This window comes from Sus scrofa, chromosome 4 (genome assembly GCF_000003025.6).
Source record: "Sus scrofa isolate TJ Tabasco breed Duroc chromosome 4, Sscrofa11.1, whole genome shotgun sequence".
Taxonomy (NCBI): Eukaryota; Metazoa; Chordata; class Mammalia; order Artiodactyla; family Suidae; genus Sus; species Sus scrofa.
The window spans coordinates 3,332,656-3,360,615 of NC_010446.5; the positions used below are offsets into that span (position 1 = coordinate 3,332,656).

Here is a 27,960-nt window from a genome sequence, read left to right on the forward strand (position 1 = left end):
GATGACAGGTCTCCAAACATTAGAGACCTTTTCTTAGACATACTGAGTTAGGATGCTATTCAGGGTGATTTTTCCTTTTTAGTTAGATTAGAAATCATGAAACGTTAGATTAGTGTTATGAAATGAGCAATAACTGTTCATATAAGGATGGATAAGAACCTCAGGTGATATCTGGCCCCAGTCTCATATGTCACCCGTGAGGGCACCGCAAGCTGGAGGAGGGGTGTGAAGTGGTTTTTTTGTTTGTTTGTTTTTGTTTTTGTCTTTTTGTCCTTTTTAGGGCCGCACCTACGGCATATGGAGGTTCCAGGCTTAGGGGTCTGTTTGGCGGTGTAGCCGCCGGCCTACGCCACAGCCACAGCAACTTGGGATCCGAGCCACATCTGTGACCTACACCACAGCTCATGGCACCGCTGGATCCTCAACCCGCTGAGCAAGGCCAGGGATCGAACCCACAACCTTGTTCCTAGTCAGATGCATTTGTGCCGCACCACAACGGGAACTCCGGATGTGAAGTGTTAATTACAGTGAATCATAAACTCACTTCTGAGACTCCGCTGTGGAACCTGGAAACTCAGGCTTCGCATTTGTCCTCAGACAGAGCCAGTCCCGCGTCAGTGTGGCCCACGCCATGACTCTGGAGGCTGTTGTGTTCATGTTTGCAAGTGATTCTGTGCTTCCTGGGGATCAGGATCTGTTTCTAAAATCAACTTTATTGAGTGTCATCTGCATTCTATAAAATGCAGCCACGTGAACTGTACATCAAGATGTGGAATAATCTCATCATCTCCCAGCGTTCCCTGGCCCCTTTGCAGTCAGTCTTTGCCCGCCCCCAACCCCAGGCAACCATCGATCTGCTCCTTGTCCTAAAGGGTACCTTTTGTAGCATCTCATGTACATGCAAGCAAACAGTATGTACTTTTTTGTATCTGGCCTCTTTAACGCAGAATGATGTTTGGGGATTTTTTGCGTGTTGGGTATGTCAGAAGTGTGTTTCATTTGTTGCTGAGTAACATTCCATAAAATTTGTTTATTCACTCACCTCCCTCCTGTTGGACATTGAGGTTATTTCAGTTTGGGCTTAACCTACACTACAAATAAAGTTTCCAGCAGGGGCATTTACCTGCATGTCTTAGTGTAGATATATATTTTTTCTTGGTTAGAGTTTCATTGCTAACAATATATATACATATTTTTTTTGTCTTTTTGCCTTTTCTAGGGCCGCTCCCAGGACATATGGAGGTTCCCAGGCTAGGGGTCGAATCGGAGCTACAGTTGCTGGCCTACACCCCAGCCACAGCAACGTGGGATCCGAGCTGCCTCTGCGACCCACACCACAGCTCACAGCAATGCCGGATCCTTAACCCGCTGAGCAAGGCCAGGGATCGAACCCGCAACCTCAGATTCGTTAACCACTGAACCGCGATGGGAACTCCCAGTGGTAACAACATGTTAATTCGATGTCTTCATTTATGAGGGTTGCCTAGTTGTTTTCCAAAGTGATTCTGCATTTTACTTTACCACTGGCAATTCCTGAGAGTTCCAGTAGATTCCTTAGGATTTTTTTGGATGCACGACTGTGTCGTCTATAAACAGTTCTATGCCTTCCTTTCTGACATGTATGCCTTTAATTTCCTTTTCTTGTCTCATTGAGTTGTCTAGGATCTCAAGGACAGCATCGAAGAAGTAATGACAGCTGTGACCTTGCCTTCTTCTGGCTTTTAGGGGCATAATGTCGTTTGCCATTAACTACGAGTTTTTCACATGGTGCACTTTGTAGGGTGAGGATGCTCCTTTTATGCCCGGTTTGCTGATATTTTTAAAGAAATCGTGAATAGGTTTTGAATTTTGTCAACTGCATTTTCCGAAGCTATTGAGATGATCATATGGCTTTTCTTTCTTTGCCTGTTAACGGTCTGTTAATACAGTGAATGACATTGATTAATTTCTAATGTGAAATCAGTCTTCCATTGTTGAGACACTTTGCCAAGCTGTATTTCCCAGTTTACATATTACCGCATTAGACTCAGGAATGATCATTCAGGATTTTTGCCTCTAAATTCATGAGGGACATAGGCCTGTAGTAGTCTTTGCAAACCCTCTGATTTTAGCATGTGGGTAACACGCCTCCTGCAAGGAACGGGTGCATTTTCTCCCTCTCAGCATTTTTCTGAAGGTGTTGGTATACCCAGTGCCACTGTCTCTAACATGAAGTTTTGCTAGAATTCAGCTAGGAAGCCGGCCGAGCATTGGGTCTCTTTTAGGAGGTGTTTTAATTTATGAAACCAGCATCTTCAATTAGCAGGAAGTTCTGCAGGTTTTTGACTTCTCGTCGGTTCTGTTTGGCAATGGGCACCCGCTCTACCTGAGCTGTGGACCCGATTGGCACTAAGTTGTCTGCACTGTGCCTTGTTACCCTTTTTCACGTGTACCGTCTGTACCGACCCCCGTCTTCATTCCTGACAGGAGTAATTCGTTTCTCCCTTCTTTGTCCCTGGATCAGCCTAACGTAGGGGGTTGTCACGTTTGATGCTCTCACGAAACAGGCTTTAGTCTTAGTTGATGTTCTGGGTCGTGTTTCTCTGTAATAGTTGCGCCATCCCGCCTTCCTTGGTGCTTGTGTGTCTCCCTGTCCTGCTCCAGCCCGGACACGCAGTCTCTTCTCCTGCACCCTCACTCCCCATCACGTAACATATCCCAGTTGTCTCGGTGTCTCTGGCTCGTGCCTGACCAGACTGGAGCCCTCGGGGGTGGTGTCGTGTCTTCTGCCACAGTCCCTTGCACCTAGGGGACATTTGTTCAGGGTCAGTGAGTGACCGACGGGGCGGGCGAATGAATGGACGCTGTTCTGGGCAGTTTGTGGGACTGGAGGAGCCTGGGCGGTGCCACCGTGTGGCTCTGCATTTGAGCCCTGGACGAGCTGATCCCTGGGTGTGTGGCCCTGGCCAGTCACCCGACTGCTTGTTTATGAAAACTGGAGGTTTTACATAACCACTAGAGCCCATGCGTGAGGATCGCTCACCATAGCATTCAGCACGTAGTAGGTGCTCACTAAAAGGTAGCTCAACTAATAACTGGCAGTACGCCTAGAAAATAAATCAGTTTTCTTTAACTCCTTGCTCATTTCTGATTTTTGTCATAGTCTTTTTTCAAAGTAAATACTGTAACACATTCTGAGAAGGGAAAATCTTCATGGCAGAGCAGTGCATTGTTTCTCCTTACATTTTGATTGAAATAAAGCTTGGATATCCTGTGGCTTTTCCCTAATCAGCCCACTCATGGCTTTATTAAAATACTCTCATTTTAGGGGGCTGAGGAGGCTTTTTTAAATCAAGGAAGAAAGGCAGTGATATTCAGTAATTTCACAAAATCTTTTCTGTGCTTGACTTTCATAAATTACATATTTCTCCCCATAATTATATATTTTTTGCTTCTCTACCAAGTTAAAAAAAAAAAAAAAGAAAAAGAGCCAATAACAAGAAAATAGAAAACGACTCTTTTGTCTTTGTTACACGGTACTTGACAGTGACCTTCTCTGTCTATTTTTTGCTCATTTCCTGGCTGAGTTCTGCTAAATCATTCTTTGGAGACAACTTTTAAGTTTCCCTTAAAAAACAAAAAAGCCAGTGTGACATTTTTTAATTTCACAAATTTTGGCTTTTCACGGCTACTGTTGAGAATCTCTTTATTTCCTCGTCCGCCACACCAGCAGTTTGCGGAAGGTGCCACGTCTGTGCTGGGGGATGCGGCGGCTTTGTTTACTTGTCAGGTTATTTATTCAGATAGTCATGGATTCAACATTTATTGTGATTTCAGCAATCAGGAGCCGTACTGTGTTCACCTTGTCCTAAGCACACATCCTGGCCCTTCAAAAGCACGGGGGGAGTGATTGAAGAGACGAATGAAAGAGCAGACCAGACAGATGAGAGCCAGTTGAGAAAGTCGTTGCAGAAAGGTTTCCTGGGGTCTGTGTAGGAGAGGTGTCACCTTCGGACAACCAAGGGGTTTGCAGAAGTGGAAGACATGGCCTCATGAAACTGGCAATCCTTTTGAGATGATCGTATAGTGCTTTATGCTGTGGGAGAAGAGTTTGGGATTTTAGTGAGTCCAAAATACGGTCCTTGAGTATTTTTTAAAAATGCGTGTTTCATTGCGTCAAGCAGTACAGCCATGTTATTGGAGAAGGCGGGCTTTGGCAGGGCCGTGAAGGAGGAGTAGCGTTTATACAGGTCCAGAGAATCTAGTCCAGAGTTCAAGGGCACCTGTAAACACATAGACCTTGAGGAGCGGCGGGAGGTGGGTTGGAGCAGTGAGCTTTTGAAATGGGGCTGAGAGGAGCTCCCTGGGAGCACAGCAGGCTAAGGATCCAGTGTTGTCCCTGCAGCAGCTCGGGCTACTGCTGTTCTGTATGTTTGACTTCTGGCCTGGGAACTTCCACATGCCATGGTCATGGCCAAAAAAAAAAAAAAAAAAAAAAGGACTGAAAGACTTGAATAGACATTTCTCTAAAGAAGATACAGAATGACCAGATGCTCAAAACCCTCCGTGGTTAGGAGAATGCAGATCAAAAGCAACATGAGATACCACTTTAGCCCCATCAGGATGGTGATTATTAAAAAGACAAAGCAACCAATTAGGAAAAAATGAGCATTACCAAGGATGTGGAGAAATTGGAGTCCTTATAGGTGAAATGGTGCAGCCTCTGTGAAAAATGGTATGCTGAGTCCTCAAAAAAAAAAAAAAATAGATACAGGAATTATCATGTGATGCAGCACCTCCCCTTCTGGGTATGGACCCAAAGGAATTGAAAGCAGGGACTCCAACAGGTGTTTGCACACCCAAGTTCACAGCAGCATTATTCATAGCCGTCAAAAGGTGAGAGCAGCCCAAGTGTCTGTGGACAGGTGAGCGGATCAATACAATGTGGTCCGCCCGTCCACTGGACCATCATCCAGCCTTAAAGAGGAATCGAGTTCTGATGGATGCTGCAGTGTGGGCGAGCCCTGGGAACCCTGTGCTGAGGAAATAAGCCAGAAACACCAGGACAAAAACGCTGATTCCTCTTAGATGCCGTATCTCCAGCAGTCAACTCCACGGAGACGGAAAGCAGAACGGTGGGAGCCGAAGGCGGGAGGCGGAACAGAATTGGATTTTTGCGTAACTTTTGATGAAAAAGATTTGGAGATGGAGTTCCCTTCGTGGCGCAGTGGTTAACGAATCCGACTAGTATCCATGAGGTTGCGGGTTCAATCCCTGGCCTTGCTCCGTGGGTTAAGGATCCGGCGTTGCCGTGAGCTGTGGTGTAGGTTGCAAGCATGGCTTGGATCCCGCGTTGCTGTGGCTCTGGCGTAGCCTGGGAACGTCCATATGCTGTGAGTGTGGCCCTAGAAAAGGCAAAAAGACAAAAAAAAAAAAAAAAAAAGATCTGGAGATGGACGATGGTGACAGTTGTACAGCAACGTGACTGTCCCTGATGCCACTAAACTGTGCACTTAGCGGTGGTCACAGTGGGAAGTGTTGCTATCTGTATCTTACCATGATTAAAAAACGTTGAATAAAATAGATAGCGCTGATACCCATTTCCTGTTTCCTCCTACGTTAAGCAGTGTGGCCAGAGTATGGGTGGTAGGTTGCAGCGGGAGGAAGGAATTTATTTAGTGCACTTAGCTGTTTGCTGCTTTCTCACTGACTCTCCGCTAAAGTCGGGTGGGATGGGTGTTAGCGAATGTTCCCACTTAACAGCTGAGAGACCGAGGCTGCGAACAGAGAGGTAACACGCCCGAGATCTCAGGGCCAGGCTCTCAGGCTAAGCACGTAACTAACTGGTCCCCGTAGCTGCTGTCCTTCTCCTGGGCTGGGCTGCCTGGCCTGGCCCTGGGGTTTCTTCCTCTGGTCTTCCCAGAGGCAGCCGTTCTCCACTGTGCGTGGGCTGACGCCATGCACGTGCAGGTGGTTTTTTTTTGGTTTAAGCAAATTTGTGGTTATGGCGGCCTCTTCTTTGGACAAAAGCAGTAACACGTGTCTTCCCAGGAACGCTTATTGGAATGTGACTCTAACATTTCAAACATTTTTTTCATTAAAGTCTAGTTGATTTACAGTGTTGTGCCAATTTCTGCTGCACAGCAGTGACCCCGTCGTACGTACGCACACGTTATTTTTTTAATGTTATCGTCCGTCCTGGTCTCTTTGAGGAGACTGGATACAGTTCCCTGTGCTGTGCCGCAGGCCCTCGTTGCTTATTCATTCTAAATGCAATAGTTTGCATCTACTCACCCCAGACTCCCCATCCCCTTGGCAACCCCAAGTCTGTTCTCCATGTCCATGAGTCTGTTTCCGTTCTGTAGACAGGACCATTTGTGCCACATTTTAGATTCCACATATTAAGTGATATCATACGGTGTTTGTCTTTCTCTTTCTGACGTCGTTTAGTATGAGAATCCCTAGTTGCATCCATGGAATGGGACTCAGGAGGCACGATGCGCCAGGCAGGCAGGCGGGTGGGCGGGCACCTCCTCTGGCCAATGGAAGAGTGGCTTCCCTTGGCTCTCGCAGGTGGCAGCGTGCTCGAGTCCCTACCCCGAATGCGTGGCTTTGAGGCTCCCACTGGGCACTGTCAGCCCCTAGACAGTGCTCTGAGCTCACCTTCACTATTCCTCTTCTGGAATATGCTTCCACTGGGGTGATTAGTGACCAGCTAGTCACTTTCTCTGACCCTTGTAACAGGGCTTGGCTGCAGCCGTGGGCTTTCTGGCTCTTCTTCCCAAGCGCTGCCCTCCTCGGATTCCGTGGCACCAGCCTTTTGCCTCGTGCTGTTTGTACTTTTGTCTGCGAAACCATTCCTAACCCAAGGTCATGATTGAGTCCTGTATTTTCTCCTTAGAGTTATATCAGCAAACGTTCTATGTAGAGGACCACAGAGTAAATATTTTAGCTTTGCTGGCCACATATGGTCTCTGTTGCATATTCTTCTTTGGTTTTGTCGTTTTGTTTTGTTTTACAACCTTTTAAAAATGTAAAATCTGTTCTCAGCTCCAGGGCGTGCAGAACCAGGCTGCGGGCCAGATCTGGCCCCTGGGCCTCGGTGTGCTGATGCTGGTTTTAGGACCTTTCTGGGGAAGGCTGAGTCATTTTAGTGAGGAGCTGAGCTGGGTTTGAGACTTCTTGTTGCTATGGTTACTCTTGATGCAGCACGGGCCCCAAATTGTGCTGGGGGGGTGCGGAAGGAGGGGCTGCTGATCCCAGGGGTTTTGCCTGTGATGGTCCTGCTCCAGCCTTAGCCCCGAGCCCTCCCTGCCTGCCAGCACCTGGGCAGGTCCTATCCTCCCCCGGGGTGCTTCTTCCTGGGCACCTGCTAGGTTTGCCTGGAGCAGATGCTGCCTCAGTCCCAGGTCAGAGCCCCTAGATGGTGCCCCTGGGCTCATGGCCTTCCTGCCCCTGCCCCGCCCCTCCCCCGTAGCAGCCGCTCTGCCTGGTGGGCGTTGGGTATGAATGCGTCCTGCTGATGGCATTGCTCTAGGGGCCTGGCTCGGGACTGGCTCCTGGCCCTCACAGCAGCATCTGCTCTCCCCTCATGAGAAGGGACGTCTTTGTGCCCTCGTCCTTTGCTACTTTCCCCGAAGCTTAAGATTTTGCTTCTGGAGTTCTCGTCGTGGCGCAGTGGTTAACGAATCCGACTAGGAACCATGAGGTTGCGGGTTCGGTCCCTGCCCTTGCTCAGTGGGTTAACGATCCAGCGTTGCCGTGAGCTGTGGTGTAGGTTGCAGACGCGGCTCGGATCCCGCGTTGCTGTGGCTCTGGCGTAGGCCGGTGGCTACAGCTCCGATTCAACCCCTAGCCTGGGAACCTCCATATGCCGCTGGAGCGGCCCAAGAAATAGCAACAACAACAACAAAAAGACAAAAAAAAAAAAAAAGATTTTGCTTCTGAGGGGAGAAGGGTCTGGATGGGGTTGCTGTGAAGGTTGAGGATTGGGGCTGGGGTGTCTGTTTCTTGTCTTTCCTGTGATGGCAGCTGACCCCCTCCCCCATGCCTGTGCCACCAAAGAGGCTCCCCCTGCTCTCCTGAACACCCCCCCCCACCAGGCCTCTGTGAGGCCCCCAGGGAGATGCTTGGAGAAGAGGCTGGAGTGGGTGGACCCGTCGTTGAGCGTCTTGACTGCAGAGCTCCCGCTCAGCCCGAGCGGCTCTGAGCCCGTTCCTTCCCGCCAGCTGCTATGGTGGCTGGCTCTGCCCCTGGCGAGATGTGTCCCCATGGTCCCCCTCCTGGGCCTTGTTCCTCCTTGGCCTCTGGCCTCATGGTGGCCCTGTGACTTTTTTTCTCCATGGGGTCAAGGAGGCGTCTTGCGTTTGAGTTTGTGACTTGCCAGCCTTGCTCACGGATGGCCCAGAGCCGCACTCTCCCTCCAGCTGATCTGTGCTTGAGGGATGCTCTTCGCTGCGATGTGTTTTCCTCTCTGAAGTGCTCCACCCGCCCCCAGGGCTGGTGTTGGATTTGGGGCGTCTCCGTAGGAAGGGTCCCAGGACTCGGGCGACAGCCCTCTTGGTGGCTGAGAGGTGCTCGGTGCTAATGACTTTACCACTTGGGATTATTTCCATTCAGCCTCACCTGAGTCGGGCTCACCTGAGTGAAGCCCCCCGAGTGAGGCCCCCCTGAGTGAGGCCTGCCACCCAGGGAAAGGGATCAATTTAGGGGGCACTAACTTCCCATTTTCTCTGTCTTTCTAGACCCTGGAAGCAATCCTGAATTTCAAATACTCCGGAGGCCCCGGCCACGTGGAAGGATATTACAGGAGCCTCGCCCTGGGGCTGCACGTGGAGGTGGAGCCCTCTGTGTTCTTCACGCGCGTCAGCACGCTGCCCGCCACCAGGTAGGGGCCTCTCTGCTTTTCGTGGTTGTTTCTGTTCTGTTTCTCTTAGGAAGGTGTGTTACAGGGCATGGTTGACTTACAGTGTGTTCATTTCTGCCGTACAGCGAGGCGATTGAGTTGTACGCGTACACTTCTGTATGTTCTTCTCTGTTGCGGTGTGTTACGGGGTGTTGGATAAGTTCCCTGGGCTCTACGGGCGGACCCTGTGCTCTGGCCCCTCTGAATATACCGGTGCCCAGGTGCTCACCCTGAACGCCCGTCCCTCCGTGTCCCTCGGCAGTTACGAGTCTGTGCTCTGTCCCTGAGCCCAGTTCAGCTTCATAGATAAGTCCTCTGCGTCCTGTTTTAGACCACATGTGAGCGAAATCGTGTGCTCTCTTCCTCTGTCTGACCCAGTATGAGCATCTCGAGGTCCACCCCTGTTGCTGCAAATGGCAGGACTTCATTCTTTTCACGGCTGCCTCTCTGCTCTCTGACCGTCTTGTTCTAGCGTCTGACGGTGCCACATTCGGGATGCTGACCTTGGTGTCATCGTGGTGCCGCCTCTCCTTGTGCCCTGGTGTTTGGCCTCCCTGGATCTTAGGTTCTTCATCAGAAAAGCGGGCAGTGTGGAGAAACACCTCTGCAGTTTGCTGTGAGGGGGTGAGGGGACGGGCTGCCCGTCTGTGCCGTGATGACACTGCTCGTGGGGTGACGTGCTGGCTTGCGGCCGTCCTTGGGCAGGGCCCGGGTCCTTGAGCCCATCCTGGCTCCAGTCTGGTCCAGCTTTCTGGGTAGCCAGGGGCTCAGCAGATGGCCACATTCTCAGAGACTCCCAGACAAGTCCCATGCTGGTCTGTGTCCCTTCTGGCCTCCAGGGAAGGCTGTGTGCAGGGCCAGGCTGTCCGGTAGCTCGGCACCCCCACCTCGTGGCGCTCCCAGCCACTGGTGCGTGGGGTCACGTCTGCCCAGAGCGCCCCCTGTCTTCCGATTATGTCCCAGGAGACAGACATCAGGCAGTTTGTCTCCTTTGAACCCAAAAGTGGCTGGAGATACCAGAGGTGCCTGCCTTCGGTGGGGGATGGCGAATTCCCACCCCAGACTGTGACCTATGGTAACCCCGGGACTGTCGGGGTCTGAAAGCACTGGGCGGGGCTCCAGCCAACTGGAGACCTGGAGACCCTCTGGGCACAGACTCCCGTCCAGGCGGTGAGCAAGCAGCCTTTGGCAGGCAGGTGCTGCTCGCCCCGGGCACTTCCACATCCTCTTGCCCAGTGGTGCCTCACGTCTCTGAGGGTATCGCATCTTCACAGAGTTAAGGCTGCACGTACCTGCATGGCCGTGACTATGGGGGAGACCAGACCACGAGCAGCGTGTCTGCCCGCCCCCATGGGCTCTGGACCCCCCCCAGGGCATAACAGAGGGATGTTACTGCTGCTATCAAACCCTCTTGAGGGGACACAGCCCCCAAATAAGTGTCATTTTAGTTAGTAGGGAAAGACTTGCTTTGCTCGCCAGCCCTGGGAGAATGGCTTCGCCTGGGCTTTTCAGCCTCCGCCCCGTCATCTATCACTTTTTCAATCCACAGAGTAATGATCTTTCTTGCCAAGGCTCGCCTCTGTGTTGAATTTGTGTAAAGCATCAAGGCACTTGCCCGGGGGAAGCTGTGGCCAGGACGGCTGCCAGATGCCATGAGAGGTTTTCAGGCCCTTTCTGTGCACTCGGTCCGCTCCGCCGTAATCCTGGTGTGTGTTTCTTTCTCGTCCTCTCACCTCCCACCGCCACGGCTCTTGTAAGGAGGTCTTGGAAGCAGCATAGGTTGGCACGGAGTTGGATCATTTGCCCCTGCTGCTCTCTGGCTCCCATGTCCTGGCCCCTGCAGCTCTTAACGACGCCTGGAGATGAGGAAAATGCCACGGGGTGTGGCGCAGACGTCCACCCAGAAGAGCTGGTGGTTAGTGGACGTGCTCCTTGGCTCCCGATGACCCCGCCTGTTGGCCTCACGCTCTTCCTTTTGGCCTCTCTCTGTCTTTTCCCTGCGCCTGGGGTTGAGATTTGATTTCCTCTAACCCTCCTGGTCCACTCCTGCCAAGTCTAACGCATCGATGCCCAAATCCTGTGGGTTGCGCCTCTGAAAGGTCTCCCATGGCCCTGCGATCCACGGCACCCTCTGCCGTCTTCCCTCAGGACCCTAGAGACACGTGCCCCTTGGTCCCCCGCCTCCCCGCTCCTGCACCATCCTGTGGCCACAAATGCCTGGCTTCAGGACTTCCCCAGAGCTTACGGGATGAAGTTCAAACTCTGCTGAGATAGTCAAGGCACTTAAGCTTTGGACCTAGATGCTTCTCTTCAGCTGTCGGCGCCCAGCCCCTCCACACTCTGTGTGAAAGGCGCTTTGCTTCTCACCATCACCAGGACGCGTCAGGACCCAGTGACATCCGGGGACCCTCTCCTCCCCTCCTTTCTAAGACTGTTTTTTTGCTGAAACCACCATTCCTTCCCCCCCTTTTGGAGATCGTCTGTGTTACCTTCTTGGAAAACTTTTCTGACCATGACAAGGTGTGGCGGGGCCCTTCTGTAAGTTCTCCTGGACATTCTTGGTTTGTCTCATGAAGCGCTTAGCGGACCGTGAAGCTTTAGGCCAATACCTCCCACATCTCAGGCGCTGTGTCAGAGACGGAGAGAGTGCAGTCCTTGTGTTTCAGCAGCTGATAAAAGCTCAGTAGACAGAAATAAAACCAGATGGAAACTAGAGCTACATTACTGATGAATCCTGGGAATAATGACTAAGTGACTAGATGTAAGAGATTTTTTTCTCCTCGCCTTTTGATTTCTTTAAAAGACTACTGACTGTCTAAAGAAGAAATAATACATTTAAAGCATTAATACATTTAAATTTTGTAGTAATATATGCAGTTATATGTATATAATGTATAATGACATGTAATATATAAAGAAGGAGAACATGTTAAAAAAGTAACACAAAGAAATGAGAAAGGAGGGAGAAATGGAAGTTTTTATATGCAACATGTTGTATTATTTGACGTTAGAATGTAATAAGTTAAAGATGAGTATTATAAAGCCTCAAGCAACCACTTATGGAGTGGATAATATGCCAGGAGAGATAAAACAGAATACTAAAAAAATAATCCCCCAAAGAGGGAAAGAAGTAGCAAGAAAGGAGAAAAGAACCAGGAACATCAAGTTAAGCAGGAAACAAACAGCAATGTGGTAGGCTTACACCCACAATACCACGAATTAAATTACACGTGAAGGGACTAAATGCTGCATGTAAAAGTCGAAATTGTCAGGAGTTCTCTGGTGGCTCCACGGGTTAAGGATCCACTGTTGTCACTGCTGTGGCACAGGTTTGATCCCTGCCCTGGGAACTTCTGCATGCCATTGGCATGGCCAAAAAAAAAAAAAAAGTGGAAATTTTCATACTATGTAAAAATACAAGATCCAACTATATGTTTTCTATAAGAAACTCACATTAGGTATGCACAGTTTAAAAAAGCAAAAAGATGGGGAAAACAGATATGGCATGCAAACACTAATCCTAAGAAAGTTGGCATGAATGTTTTAGCAAATAAGTTGACTCTCAGGAGCAAAGAGAGAGTGGGAGGGGGAGTTGTAAAGACGAAAGGTTCACGTCCTCAAGAGCACCTACCAGTCCGGTGCAAATGCGCTTAGAAACATAACTTCAAAATCGTCTGACATCTGAAGGGAGAGACGGAAAACACAGTTATAGTTGAATATCTCCACACTTGTCTCTCAGTTTTTGATAGAATAAGGAGGCAGAAAATTAGTAAAAATATAGAACACTTGCGCAGTTCTAGTAAACAACTCCAGCTAGCCGATATTTATAGAACACTAAATGCTTAAAGAAGTCGAACGGCTTAAGATCAGTGGTCTAAATGTCTAAGTTAGATGAAGAAGAGCAAAATGCACCCAGAATAAATAGAAGTTAGCAAAACAGAATGGATATCGATGAAAGAGACAATAATAAGTAAATGGAATCCCAAATCACTTCTTTTGAAAAGATGAATAAAGTAGTAAACAATAGCCAGGATAATGGGAATTTTTAAAAAATGAAAACTCGAATTATGCTAATAATGAGGAAGAAAGAGGGGGCATCACTACAGATTCTACAGACCTCAAAAGAGCAATAAAAATGTACCATGAGAAATCATATTCTAATAAAGTTGACAACCTCAATGAAATGGGAAAAAATTTTGAAAGACTCAAATTGCTAAAGTTGGGCACAAGGAAAAAATAGAATCCCTGAGATAGGGATTATAGATCCTTTATCAGTTAAAGAGTTTAATTTTTAGTTTTAAGTCATAGTTTTTTTTTCTTTTTTTTGGCCGTGCTCATGGCATGCAGAAGTTCCCGGGCCAGGGATTGAACCTGCGCCACAGCAGTGATAACGCCAGGTCCTTTAACTGCTACGCCACCAGGAAACTCCTAGTTAATTAATTTTAATTCTTTTTTTTTTTTTCCCTGCACTCACGGCATATGGAGCTGCAGCCAGATCCTTAACTCACTGACCCAAGTTGCTGCAGTCAGATTATTATTATTATTATTATTTTGTCTTTTCTGGGGCTGCACCCATGGCATATGGAGGTTCCCAGGCTAGGGGTCTAATCAGAGCTATAGCTGCCGGCCTACACCACAGCCCCAGCAACACGAGATCCATGCTGCGTCTGCAGCCTACACCACAGCTCACGGCAACGCCGGATCCTTAACCCACTGAGCGAGGCCAGGGGTCGAACCTACAACTTCGAGGTTTATAGTTGGATTTGTTTCTGCTGTGCCACGACAGGAACTCCATGCAGTCGGACTCTTAACCTGTTGCGCCACAGTGGGAACTCCTAGTTTTAATTAATTCTTAATTAAAACTTTCCCATGAAGCAAACTTTAGGCTCCTGTCTTCACTGTGAATTACATGAGGCTTTTAAGAAAGAAATAGCACTTTTACAAAAACTCTTCCAGAGGATAGACAAGGAGGGAATATGTCCATGTCCCATTTTGTGACAATGGCTTCACCCTGATGCCAAACCCAGACAGAGACATTATGAGAAAATAAAATTGTAGGCCAGCATCCCCACATACCTTGTGAAAACTCAAAATGCTAGCACCTCAACTCCTGCAATACGTAGCAGGAATAACGCATCGTGACCAGTTCGGGCTTTACCCAGCAACACAAGGTGGTTATATTCACCCGAAAAATCAATTAGTGTAAGTCACCGTATTCGCAAAATAAAGGGAAGCATCATTAGCGCATGGCCAGTGATGAAAAGTCACAGGACAAAATGCAACGCTTACTTAAGATAGAAACGCTCCGTAAGCCAGGGTTACGAGAGAGTAGCTGCAACCCGGCAAAAGGCATCTGCAAACCCTCCCGTGGTGTAGTCCACACCGTGCTTAATGGTGGAAGGCCGTGCGCTTTCACAGATCGGGAACCAGGCAAGCGTGTGGGGTTCTACCTCTGTGTTCACTGTTTTTCTGCCAGTCCTAATCAGCAACACGATGAGAAAAGTCAGGCTGGACGTACTGGAAACAACGAAGCACAGTTACTTTATTCGCATGTCTTTTCACGCTGCATAAATGTCCCAAGCTATATACCACCCCGCAGAGATGATCAGAATCAGTAAGTCAGGTTAGCAAGACTGCGGAATGCCATGTTATATTCAGAGATTAATGGGATTTTTATGTACTAGCAATTAATAATCTGTAGGTGAAATTTTGAAAATAGGTAGGATTACACTAAAAAATTATAAAACAAGGATACACTTTAAAAATATGATTCTACCTTGAAAATGACGTAGCACAGCTAGGGGAAATTTAAGAAGTCTTAAATAATTGGAGAGAGAGACTATGTCTGTTGATCGGAAGAGTCAGTTATTGCTAAGTATCGGTTTTCCCAAATTTGATTATAAATTCAATACAACCCCAATCAAGATCAGAGCAGAATTTTTTTGGGGGGTGGGGAGTGGAAATTGACAAGATGTTTTAAAACGATTTTGTGTTGGAACGGATTATTGCCAGTGGAACAGACAAATGACTTGGCCAAAAAAGAGCGAAGCTGGAGGACTCAGGCTGTGTGCGTTTAAGGCAATGCAGAGTAACAGGAATCGAGTGAGTACGCAATTGTTGCAAAGACAGAGAGATCCACAGACCATAATAGATGGCCCAGAAGTAGACTCACTCACGTGTGATCAGGGAGTCACACGTGATCAACAGGCTGTGAGAACAACTCCGTATGGAGTGAAAATCTTTTCAGCCAATGGTTCTGGAAGAACCGGATGTGTTCGTGGTGGAAAAAAAGGGCTTTCAGCCATCTCACGTCGTGCACGCAACTTCGTTTGAGACTGATTTTAGACCTAAGAGGAAAAGAGCATCTTTCTGAGGGGTGAGCTGTGATTGTGGGTCTCGTTGGGGGCTGCAGGGCTGCAGGCACACGTCAAGTATACACCAAACTGTGTACTTTAGGTGTGTGGGTGTCATCGTCTGTAAGTTATACCTGGACCTGAACGTTTAGTTCACATGTAAAAATACATATACAAGTGCAGAGGGACCTGATATTTCCTGGAGGAGTCTGGGAGGCATCTCCGAAAACGAAACATCGCTGGGAGTTCCTGTCGTGGCGCAGTGGTTAACGAATCCGACTAGGAACCATGAGGTTGCAGGTTCGATCCCTGGCCTCACTTAGTGGGTTCAGGATCTGGTGTTGCCGTGAGCTGTGGTGTGGGTCGAAGACACAGCTCAGATCCTGCATTGCTGTGGCTGTGGTTTGGCCGGCAGCTACAGCTCTGATTAGACCCCTAGTCTGGGAACCTCCATATGCTGCAGGTGTGGCCCTAAAAAGACAAAAAAAAAAAAAAAAAAAAAAAAAAGAAAGAAAAAAGAAAATGTAAATAGGTGTCAGCGAAGCATCTAGAGCAGGCACAAAAAAAAAAAATGGCAGATTTCGATGTTATAAAAATGACACGGGGAGTTCCCGTCGTGGTGCAGTGGTTAACGAATCCGACTAGGAACCATGAGGTTGCAGGTTCGATCCCTGGCCTCGCTCAGTGGGTTCAGGATCTGGTGTTGCCGTGAGCTGTGGTGTATGGTCACAGATGCGGCTTGGATCCCGCGTTGCTGTGTCTCTGGCGTAGGCTGGTGGTACAGCTCCGATTGGGCCCCTAGCCTGGGAACCTCCATATACCGCTGGAGCGGCCCTAGAAAAGGCAAAAAGACCAAAAAAGAAAAAAGAAAAGAAAGAAAACAAGACATTGCCCTACTTCTGTAAGAATGAGTAGGATTTCCCCGCTGTTTGCTGGAAGGAATTGGGAAAGCGTTGCTAACCTGCCGGATTCTGAGCTCTGTGCGTTCCGGGGCCAGGCTGTGAACCGGGTGCCTCCAGGCCTGGCACCTTCGGCGGGAAGACTTACAGAGTGATTGTGTGGCCGGGTCACTACACCAGGACTGTACTTATTCAGGTGTCTTTTTCTGTAAAAGGCATGCCTTGGTTTTTTTCCTTTTAAAAAATGTCTCTACTCCATTTTCCTTAGCGATCTGTATAAATCGTGTGGCCCGAAAGACAGCGGGGTTAGCCCGCATTTTTGGCGCTTACCTCCTGCACGCCATTGAGGTTGCTGTGACATGGCTTATTGTGGCTATGTTATTTTTCATCTTGCTCGCAGGTGAAGATTTTTCTTTTGTCACCGTGCCATTGTAGGTGCCATTTCGAGCACCCCCAGAGATGGCCCATCTCAGCACATTTGCATCAGAGATGAGGCCCAGAGAGGCTGTGGGTCTTTCTCAGGGTCGCCAGCTTGCTGATGACAGTCCGGCTTCCAGACACCCTGACTTCAAGGCCTCTGCCGTACCGCCGGCTGGACACCTCACCCATGGTGACTGGAGCCTTTAGGGAGATTTGCGCTGACTTTGGTGCAAGAAGAAGCCATGTATTCGTCAAGAGACCGCTGTATTGCTGGCCTAAACGGAATCACATACCGTGTTCTGAAACCCAAATACAAAAGAATATTATGTCTCTTGCCCCTGGGGTCGTTTGCGTATCTGCCCCTCCAGTTAATGGGATGGTCAGGCCGTTTCTCTTATCGGTGGCTTTTACTGAGAGAGTCTGGAAGAGAAGGGGGCAGGGAATCCTGTTTATTCGGGACCCACTCTATTCGCAGGCAAGCCCTCAGCGTCCCACTTAGACCCAGAGAACACTCCGAAGTCAGCCCTACTGTGCGCAGAGGTTAAATCGCTCCCCCGGGGCTGCACGTTAATGAGACGAAGAGAGCGAGGTGAATTATGGTCTTGGCACCTAAACCCGTGCTTCCTGCCTCGCGTGCTCAGAACTGGGGTTCCAGAGGCCTGGGTCCCCTCCCCGCTGTGCCTGGGAGCATCTCTGTGCCTCTCCCGGCTTCAGCCTCCCCCCACCCCACCCTTCGCTGGTGGGAGTCCACAGGCCCTGCTCCCCTCACCTCAGCGGGGTTTGAGAGAATTGAATTAAACCATCGAGGGGCCCGTGTTTTCTCGAAGCCGAAGCACAGCACAGAGGGAGGTGGACCTGCTGTTTTTACTGTTCTCCCTCAGGGTACAGCTGACGTTTACTGGGGAGCTCGGTGACCTTTGAGATTCCGAGACCTTTGAGACACCGAGGTGCCTGGTGATGGGGGGGTCCAGGCTGAAGTGGGTTGGGCCTCGCTGCTCCGAGACCACGTCCCCCTCGCCTTAGGAGCAGTTTCTTCCTAGGCCGTTAGGATAAACGGTTCAATCTTAGACCTTGCTGCTTTGAGCTCCGTGGAAAATACACTTCCCTGAGCAAGAAGAGTTAAGGTGTGAGTGTCGTTACATTATCAATGGAACTCACACAACTTGACACACCCCAGCCCTTCTCCCGGCCATTTAGAAAATTCCTGCGCCCCCGCCCATGGTGGTGTTGGGGGGACCTGCTCCACGCTGTGGGGACCGTGTGTGCACAGACACCAGATAAAGGCAGTGTCAATGCTGAATTTTATCATGGTCCATCTTTTTCGAGCTGCTGTGTTTATTGAGGTTGGTTTTAAATTTAACACAGGTTTAGAATTTCAACAAGCACAGGATTCAGAACCCAGTGTCCCCGCGTCTGGTGTCCCATTCAGAGCCCAGTGTCCCCACGTCTGATGTCCCATTTGGAGCCCAGCGTCCCCGCGTCTGATGTCCCATTCGGAACCCAGTGTCCCCGCGTCTGATGTCCCACTCGGAGCCCAGTGTCCCCGCGTCTGATGTCCCACTCGGAGCCCAGTGTCCCCGCGTCTGATGTCCCACTCGGAACCCAGTGTCCCCGCGTCTGATGTCCCACTTGGAGCCCAGTGTCCCCCCGTCTGATGTCCCATTCGGAACCCGGTGTACCTGTATCTGATGTCCCACTCGGAGCCCAGTGTCCCTGTGTCTGATGTCCCACTCGGAACCCAGTGTCCCCGCGTCTGATGTCCCACTTGGAGCCCAGTGTCCCCCCGTCTGATGTCCCATTCGGAACCCAGTGTCCCCCCGTCTGATGTCCCATTCGGAGCCCGGTGTCCCCCCGTCGGATGTCCCGTTCGGAGCCCGGTGTCCCCGCGTCGGATGTCCCGTTCGGAGCCCGGTGTCCCCGCGTCTGGTGTCCCATTCGGAGCCCAGCGTCCCCGTGTCTGATGTCACACTTTGATCCCACTGCTTACTTGCTCTGCAGCTGAGCAAGTCATCCCTGTGTCTTTGAGCATCATTTTCCCTTCGTCTTGAGACGGAGGTTACACTGATCTTGCAGGATCGAGGCAGGATTGAAAAATGTACCTGGTGTCTCTAATACAGTGCCTGACCCGGCAGAAGACTGAGCACACGGTCGGGGCCGCTAATTGCCATGTGACTGGTGTCTGGGCGGTTGGTAAGGGGATCAGGGCTGTGCTATTTAGAGGGAAGCCCTTGCCTGCCCTGTCGTTCCATCCTCTCCACCACCCTCCCCGAGGCTGGCTGGGAGGTGCCTGGGGAGGGCACAGGAGGGGGCGCGGGACACCTGCTCCATGACGGGAGAAGGCTAGGGCACGTACCGGGGCCACCCTCGCAGGCAGCACCCTGCACCCCTGGCCCAGAGCTGCCGTCCCCGCTCAGTCAGTTCGAGTCTCTAGTTGGAAGGAGCTTAGCGACTGAATGCATTTGCTTTGTCCCTCCAGCTCCCCTTGGCTTGCTTCCTGGAACTGATGAGCTGGCTTCCCATCGTCTTTCCAAGTGTAACTAACAGGATAGAGCAGTACGGGCAGGAGCTGAGACCCAGTCTGGCTCGGCAGGAGCAGCCGGACCTTCCATGTTGGGTGACACCCACTGGGTAGTGAGTGCCCTCTGATCCCCCTGTCACCAGGTAGCCGCCCAGGTGCACCCCTCCCAGTGAACTGCCTCCCATTTTTTCGTCTCTGCTCACAGCTATGTCTTGAAGGGACCTATTTTATGTCTGACTCATGCATGTTATTAAATTATTGCAGCCAATAATTTTAAATGATCTCTATTTTATTTTGAACTATTATATTATTGAGTGTTAGATGTTAATGTTCATTTAAAAATATTATTGATATTCATTATTTAAAGACAAATTTAAAGATTCTATTTAACAAGTAATATAGGGAGTTCCTGTTGTGGCTCAGTGGTAATGAACTTGACTGGTATACATAAGGACTCGGCTTCAATCCCTGGCCTCACTCAGTGGGTGAGGGATCTGGTGTTGCCAAGAGCTGTGGTGTAGGTCACAGACATGGCTTGGTTCCCTGGTTGCTGTGGCTCTGGCTGGCAACTGTAGCTGCCATTCGACCCCTGGCCTGGGAATTTCTGTATGCCACGGGTGCAGCCTTAAAAAAAAGCAAAAAAACAAGTAACATAAAGTCATTAAGAAGTATGATTTAGGAGTTCCTGTCGTGGCTCAGTGGTTAATGAATCCGACTAGGAACCATGAGGTTGAGGGTTCGATCCCTGGCCTTGCTCAGTGGGTTAACGATCTGGCATTGCTGTGGCTCTGGCGTAGGCCGGTGGCTATGGTTCCGATTAGACCCCTAGCCTGGGAACCTCCGTATGCCACGGGAGCGGCCCTAGAAAAGGCAAAAAGATCAAAAAAAAAAGTATGATTTATAAACATCAGTTAAAAAGGCCCATGTCCTACTTGATTTAGGGATTGAGTGTAAGTGAAAAGGTAGATTGTTCATTATCAACAATTGGCCAGAATGTGTTTCGACCTTACATTTAGAATTTTGCGTTTTGCATTTTCTAAGTTTTCTTGGTTTGCTTCATCATTATCAAGGTCATTTCAAGTGGTGATACAGGGCGCATGGTTCTAGGTTGTCATTTGCACGCACATTTCCATCCTTTTTATTTTTTGTCTTTTTGCCTTTTCTAGGGCCGCTCCCACAGCATATGGAGGTTCCCAGGCTAGGGGTCTAATCGGAGCTACAGCTGCCGGCCTACGCCACAGCCACAGCAACGCGGGATCCTTAACCCGCTGAGCAAGGGCAGGGACCGAACCCGCAACCTCATGGTTCCCAGTCAGATTCGTTAACCACTGCGCCACGACGGGAACTCCCTTCCATCCTTTTTGAATTGGGCTTGTCCTCATTCCCAGAAAATGGAAAGCCAAATATGACATAGGTGCCATTCATGTTATTTATTTTTATTTTTTTTGTCTTTTTGCCTTTTCTTGGGCCGCTCCCGCGGCATATGGAGGTTCCCAGGCTAGGGGTCCACTCAGAGCTGTAGCCACCGGCCTACACCAGAGCCACAGCAACGTGGGATCCGAGCTGCATCTGCAGCCTACACCACAGCTCACGACAGCGCCAGATCCTTAACCCACTGAGCAAGGCCAGGGACCGAACCCCGCAACCTCTTGGTTCCCAGTCAGATTTGTTCACCACTGCACCACGGCGGGAACTCCCTCATGTTATTTTTTTTTTAGCCTCGGATTTTTGAGGCCCAAGGTATGGATGTTCTGTCATTTCTTGCTCGTCTTAACGTGTGTTCTCCATGGTTCTTCCCTCGTACCCGAGGTCCACTCTGAGTACAGATGAGACGCTGTAACAGAGAGTAAATGGTGTTTTGTCCAGACCGCTGCAGCGTCGCGAGGGGAGGCGGCGCTGGGACCGCGCAGGACTCGCATGGACGTGACCTCCAGCGACTCCAGCCCCAAACGGTCCCTTTCTCCCCCCACAGCTTTGTGGGAACGTCTACAGACCGTACACCTTGCCCACTGACGCTGAGTAACTCGGTGTTTTTGATGTGTTCCGCCTGGCTCAACCATCACACCATCTAACCTGAGCACTTTGCATTCTCCTCAAAGCCCTGTACCCGCTAGCAGCCCCTCCCTGTCAGGCCCCCCTTCTCCAACACGACCCCAAATCTATTTTCTGTCTCTGCCGATGTGCCTGCGACAGACTCATTCAGAACGTGCCTGGCTCCTTTCATGGAGCAGAACTGCCGTCAGGGCTCCCCCGCCGAAGAAGCAGGGAGATATTTCTCTTTACGCTGAGTCGTATTTCACGGCTGCACTTGGTAGCGCTTCCCTGGTTGGTGGGATGGTCCCACCTCTTGGCCGTTGGGGAATAACGTGTCAGGAACACCCACGTGGCACTTTTTGTCTGGACCTAAGGTTGTCCTTTCTCGTGTGGACCTCGGAGTGCAGCTGTCGGATCGTAAGGGAACTGTTTTAACCAGTTAGGGAGCTGCCTGTTTTCCAGCGAGGCAGCACCCTCCTGCAGTCCCGCCCGCCCTTGGAAGCTTCCAGTTCCTGCCCATCCTTTGGCCGACGCTTGTTATCCTATGTCTTTTTGGTTGTAGCCATGCCAATTTTTTTTTTTCTCTTAAGGGGAAAAGGTTAAAACATTATTTTAAAGATGTATTAACTTTAAAAAAGTTGGAAACAGAGGCCCTTCCTGCCGTCAGTAACATGGAGCCCCAAGACCCTTCACGGCGGCCAGCTTGGGTGTCGGCTGTCCCCAGGGAGGTGTTTCCACGTTCCGGTCATCGTCAGGTCCATCCTCTCCGCTTTATTTACTGGCCGTGCCTGTGGTGTGCAGAAGTTCTTGGGCCTGGGATTGAACCTGAGCAGCAGCAGTGACGATGCCGAATCCTTAACTGCCAGGCCACCAGGGAACTCCTGTCCTTTCCACTTTAACAGCTCCGTCTTGACTCACCTGTCACCTTTGTCCCTGGAGCCAGCCTCTTCCCCCTCTGGACAGTTGCCACAGCCTTTCAGAGTCTCTCTGCTCTCAGTCAGTCACTCCCTTTGCAATTCTTTCTCCAAACAAATGCTGCAGTGCTTGTTCCAGACACAGGCAGGTGTGTGTCTTTCCTTAGGGTCCTTCGCTGAGTCCCTGTTGTCTTGAAGTCACCGTCTGGCCCTGGAGCTCGGCACTCAAGGCTTTCCCGAGTCTGACCTGGCCTACCTGCCCACTGTTTCATTCCCCACCCCGACGCTGCTCACTGCCGGGAGGAGATTCCTGGATGCTCCCCGCACAGTCTGCCGTCAGCCCTCCGTCTGCTCCCGCCCTCTGCTCCGGCCAGGACGCTCCCCACGCAGGGCTGCTTGGTCCCTTGGTGAGGGCGGGAGCCACTCCTTCCAGACCCGCCCAGCTCACTGCCACTGTCGTCTTTCTCGTCAGTAAGGCGTGAGCCCCTCCCATCCCCAGGCCCCTGGGGGTCACCCCCACCCCCACCCCACCCCCAGAGCCACGGGGGTCTGTCTCAGGGGTCCTTGCGTCCCACTTGGGGAGCCTGCTTCTGGTGGACAGTAAATCTGCTTGTCAGAGTCACCCGCCAGATCTGGAAGCTCTGTAATCCGTGTGGCAGGTGAAGGGGAGATCCTGTCACTAGGAGAATACGCTGATTTCTTGTTCTATTTTTTCTTCACTCTTTCTTGTTGAATAAGCTCCCTGGCTTTCTGAAGATGTACAAGGAAGCCCTCCATCCTATGATTTTTTTCAGGGAAGAAGACAGATTGAGACGCGGCGGGTCTGTAGACCTTTAAAAGAGCCCCCGGGCCAAGGGTGTGTGTGTGGCATCACTGCCCGTCTGGCAGTATCTTCCCTCACTTTACCCGCCCGCGGGAGTGATGGGACGTTGGCGTTCGGACCCGGGGAGAAAGGGCCCACTGACTCTCTGGGCGCCGCGCCACGGTTTTTAGATGGACCCTGGCGTAGGGATTTTTCATACTCACTTTTAGCTGAGTCAGGATCGAGTAATTAGCTGGGATTGCTCTGTTGGCAGGCTGTGCGCTCTCTTGTTTGCTGCTCCACTGACTGCAGCCAACTTAATAATTAATAACCACCACCCCTCCTCTCCGTGTAATACTCTGCCTGTAGTTTTACACAGCACTTTCACCCTCCCTCCCACCATGGGAGCCTCCTAATAATTCCGTGACATAGGTGTTCTTGCTCCCATGGGGGAGCCTCAGGCTGAGAGATTAAACGACTTGCTTATGGTGCTATAGCCATGAAGCCACACAACTCTGTGCCCATCAAGCTCATCATGATGTTTATTTTCTTGCTGCACAGATTTTAAAAAGGCTTAAATTAACATGCAGTAAAATTGGCTCTTTTGGAGTCCAGTTTAATGAGTTCTAACACACGTCTAGATTTGTGTATCTGCCACCGTCAGGGTAAAGGACAGTTTCATCACCCCAAACCCTTCATCATGCTGCCACTTATAATCATTTTCCAACCTGTGTCGACCACGGACAGCTCTCCATTCCTATGAGATGCTATAGAATTTTCCAGAATGTCATATAAATGGAACCGTACTATATGTAACCTTTGGAAAGTGGCTTTTTTCCCCGACTCAGCGTAATGAATGTGAGATCCCTCCATGCTGTTAAGTTTGTCAATAGCTTGATTTATTTATTTTTTTTTAAACATGGAGGAGTGTCCCGTTGAATATAGAGGCACTGCGGTTGGTGGATCTGTTCACCAGCCAGGACAGTTGAGCTCCCTGTGCTCTGTGAGTGTAAATAGAGCTTCTGTCAATACCCGTGCATGCTGTTTTATGCACATACCTTTTCACTTCTCTAGGAGTGGGGTTCCTGGCTTATGTGGTCACTGCATGTGTGACCTTTAAGAAACTGCCAGGTTATGTACCAGAGTGACAGAACCGTCTTATTGGCCCTCTAGCAATGTAAGTATTTGCATATACATGGAAGTCATGCTACGAGGTGTGTAGTGGTAACCTATCATGGTTTAATTTCTTTTCCCTAATGGTGATTTCATGTGCTCATTTGCCTTCTGTCGAACTGTCTGTTTGCCCGTTTCCTTATTGGGTTATTCGTTTTCTTAATGTTGCGTTTTGAGGGTTTTTGTTGTATGATTATGGAGGCAAGTCCTTTGTTGGATATGTGGTTCATATATGCCTTCTTCCTTGTCTGTCACTTGACTTTTTTCATTCTCGTAGCATCTTCTACAAGCAAAATGTTAACATTTGTTATCTAATTTATTAATTTTAAAAAATGGATCCTGCTTTTGGTCATGAAGTTATTATCTTTTATGTTTTCTTATACAAATTTTCTAGTTTTATGTCCTACATTTAGATGTCTTTCAAGTAATTTTTGTATAAATTGAAAAGTTTAGGTTAAGGTTCTTTTTTTGCAAATAGGTGTCCAGTTTCAGCACCATTTCTTGAAAAGACTGTATTTTCTCCATTGATTTCCCTTGGTAGCTTTGTCAAGAATCAGACGGCCGAATCTGTGTAAGTCTATCTCCAGACTCTCTTCTTTTCCCAATGTCGTACCGTCTTGATGAGTCTACAATTATAATAATAAGTCTTAAAATTGGGTAGGGTGAGAGTTTCAGCTTTTCTTTTTTTAAAAAATTATCTATTGTCATTCTTTTTGTATTTCCATATAAATTTCAAGTCAGACTGTGTCTATAAAATGTCCTCCTAGAATTTCGATTGGAATTGTATTAAATCTATAGACGAGTTTGAGAAGAAATGATAGCTAAATTGAACTTTCCAACCCGTGAGTGGTATTTCTCTTGATTTATTTAGGTCTTTTAACTCACTTATCAGCATTTTGTAGTTTTCTACGTACAAATGCCCTTTGTCAGAATAAGGATATTCTCCTCTGTTACCAGTTATTGTTTTTAATCATGAGTGGAATTTGAGTTTTGTCAAAGCTTTTTCTCTATCAGAATTTTTGGTGAGGGTTATTCCTTCTTTATTCATGAGGGATTTTTTTTTTTTTTCTGTCTTTAGTTTTGGAGTTAGATAGTACCAGCCTCATAATGTGATTTTGGAAGTATCCATTCTTTTATTTTTTGGATGAGATTATATAGATTATTTCTTTGTGAAACATTTAAAAGAATTTATCAGGAAATAATCTGGACCTGGATATTTCTGTTTCTGAATGTTTTAAACAGTAAATTCAGTTTAGGTGCTTGGCAGTTGCCTGTTTTTTCTTGGATGAATTTTGGTGGTTTGTGACCTGTAAGAAATGTCACATTTTTGTGAGCAGAGTTGTTCCTAAAGCTTCCTTATTATCCTTCTAATACCTGTAGCATGTGTGGCCTCGTCTCGATGTCTTTTTTCCTTTGTCACCTTACTAGAGGTTTATCAATTCTGTTGAACTTTTTAAAGAACCAGTTTTCTATTTTACTGATTTTCTCTTTTTCTTTTTTCAGTTTCATTGATTTGTTTTCTTTATGACTTCCTTCCTATGCTTGCTTTGACTTTCTGTTCTTCTTTTTCCAGTTTGTAAAGATTGGAGCTGGGGTATCGGTTTGGAGCCTTTTTTCTCTTCTAATAAAACCATTTAACACTATAAATTTTCCTCCGAGCCCCAATTTAATTTCATCCTTAACTCTGATATATTTTACTCATTTCAGAATATTTTCTAATTTTTCTTAGGACTTCCACTTTGACCAGTGGGTTATTTTGAAGTGTGTTGGTTAATTTCCAAGTATTGAGAGATTATGTAGCTGTCTTCCTGCCATTGCTTTCTAGCTTAATTCTCTTGTTGTCGAATACTTTGTATGATTTCTATTCTTTTAAATCTGTTAAGACACTTTTTCTTGGCCTAGAATATGGTCTGTCGTGGAGACCGTTGCCGAACGCCTGAGGGGTGTGCATAACCCACTGCTGTTGGGTATTACTAGTTGGTCAGATCCGCATGGTGGCTGGGCGGTTTATTTCTTCTGTCCTTGCTGATCGTATGTCTGCTTGCTCCACCAATTACTGAGAGACGAGTGTTTAAGTCTCCAATTATGATTGTGGTTTTGTCCATTTCTCCTTTCAGTTCTGATTTTCCTTTATGCATCTGGAAGTTCTGTATTTAGGGGCAACACATGAAGATTATTCTGCATTCTTGGTGGAGCAGTACTTTTGACATTATGTGATGTCTCTCCTTATCACTGCTTATTTTCCCTGCTCTGAAACGTACTCTGAGTGTCTGATGTTAATGTAATAATCAGGTTTTTTCGATTTGTGTTTTCGTGGCATGTCTTTTTTATTATTTTACCTTTAGCCTATCTATATCATTATATTTAAAGTGGCTAGCATATAGTGGAATCTTGTTTTTTATTTTTTGGCTTTTTAGGGCTGCACCTGCAGCGTATGGAGGTTCCCAGGCTAGGGGTCAAATCGGAGCTGCAGCTGCCGGCCTGCACCGCAGCCACAGCAATGTGAGATCTGAACGGTGTCTGTGACCTACACCTCACCTCAAGGCAACACCAGATCCTTAACCCACGGAGTGAGGCCAGGGATCGAACCCACATTCTCATGGATCCTAGTTGGGTTTGTTAATCACTGAGCCGTGAAGGGAACATCTTGGTTTTTTTTTTTTAAATTCATTCTGGCAATCTCTGTCTATTGATTATAATGTTTAGGTTATTTACATTTAATGCAATTCTTGATATATTTGGATTTAGACTTACCATTTTATTTTTAAAATTTTCATTCTGTTTATTTACTGTTTTTGTTGTTTTGTTTCTCCTTTCTTGCCTTCTTTTGGATTGTTGGATTTTCTTTTCTTTTTTTTTTTATTTTAGCATTCCATTTTAACTTACATCTTGAGTTTTTCACTCTGTGTGTTGTGGTTGCTCTAGGGATCATAGCATGCATTCTTACCTTATCACATCCTACTAAGACTTACTAAGTCATCCCTCCGAATGGAATGTGGAAATCCAAAATGGCATGGGTCCTGTTGCCACCTTGTGTGTTGTGGTTGCGTTATATGTATCATAGCAGCTTACGCTGACAACTCAGTGTTACAGTTTCCATTTAATCCTCATTCAGCTTTTAAAGAACTTAAGGAAAGGATATTTTTAGTCAGATACTTACCACTTTTGTTGCTCTTTTTTCATTCCTCGTGCTCCGAGTTTCTTTGTAGTATTTCCCTTTCATCTGAGGATCTTTCCTTAATTCTTTTGGAGAAGTTCTCCTGGAGACTGACTTTCTTCGTGGCCTTTAGGTGAGAGTTTTTATTCTTCCTTCATTCACGAAGGATGTTTTCACCAGACAAAGACTTTTGGTTTGACGATTTTCTTTCTGCCCTTGAAGCATCTTTGGCTTCCTCGGTCCTCTACGGTTCCTGAGGAGAAATCTTCAGACTTTGAATCACTGCTGCCTTTGTACCAAATGCCTTGTTGCCTCGGGCTGCTTTCGGATGCTTTCTTTCCTTTAGCTCCTTAGTCTGATTAAGAAGTTTCTGGGCATAGATATTTCTTTAAGTTCATACCACTTGGGGCTTGCTGAGTTTCCTGAATCTGTACATTTACGGTTTTGTTTTTGTTTTGTTTTGTTTTGTTTTGCCAAATTTGGGGAATTTTCAGCCGTTATTTCTTCAAAAGCTGTGTGGATTTTTTTTCATTTGTTTGTTTTTATCTCAAACTCCTATCATGACTCTTAGAACTTTTCTTGTCCCACAGGACTGTTGTTTTCCCTCCAATTCTTTTTCTCTCTGTTATTTCCATTGCTAATAATGGGTCAATTATTCATCTGTCTTCAAAGGTATTAGTTTAATTCCTTTGTGGTCCAAAAAAATACCCTAATGATTTTTATTTTTTTAAAGTTGCCACAGGTTTTTATCATGGCCTAGAAGATAGTCTGTTTTGGTAAATGTGGCTTGTACCTTGAGAAGCATG

The 27,960-nt window shown here is 48.0% G+C and overlaps 1 protein-coding gene across 1 annotated transcript in view; it reads left to right on the top strand.

The window, feature by feature from the left end:
• The window catches only part of TRAPPC9 (trafficking protein particle complex 9), a 468,417-nt gene that overhangs the window by 267,402 nt on the left and 173,055 nt on the right, over positions 1 to 27,960 (top strand). Inside the window, 1 exon segment of the mRNA XM_021088861.1 lies at positions 8,724 to 8,866. Within this exon segment, the coding sequence (XP_020944520.1) occupies positions 8,724 to 8,866 (143 nt within the window).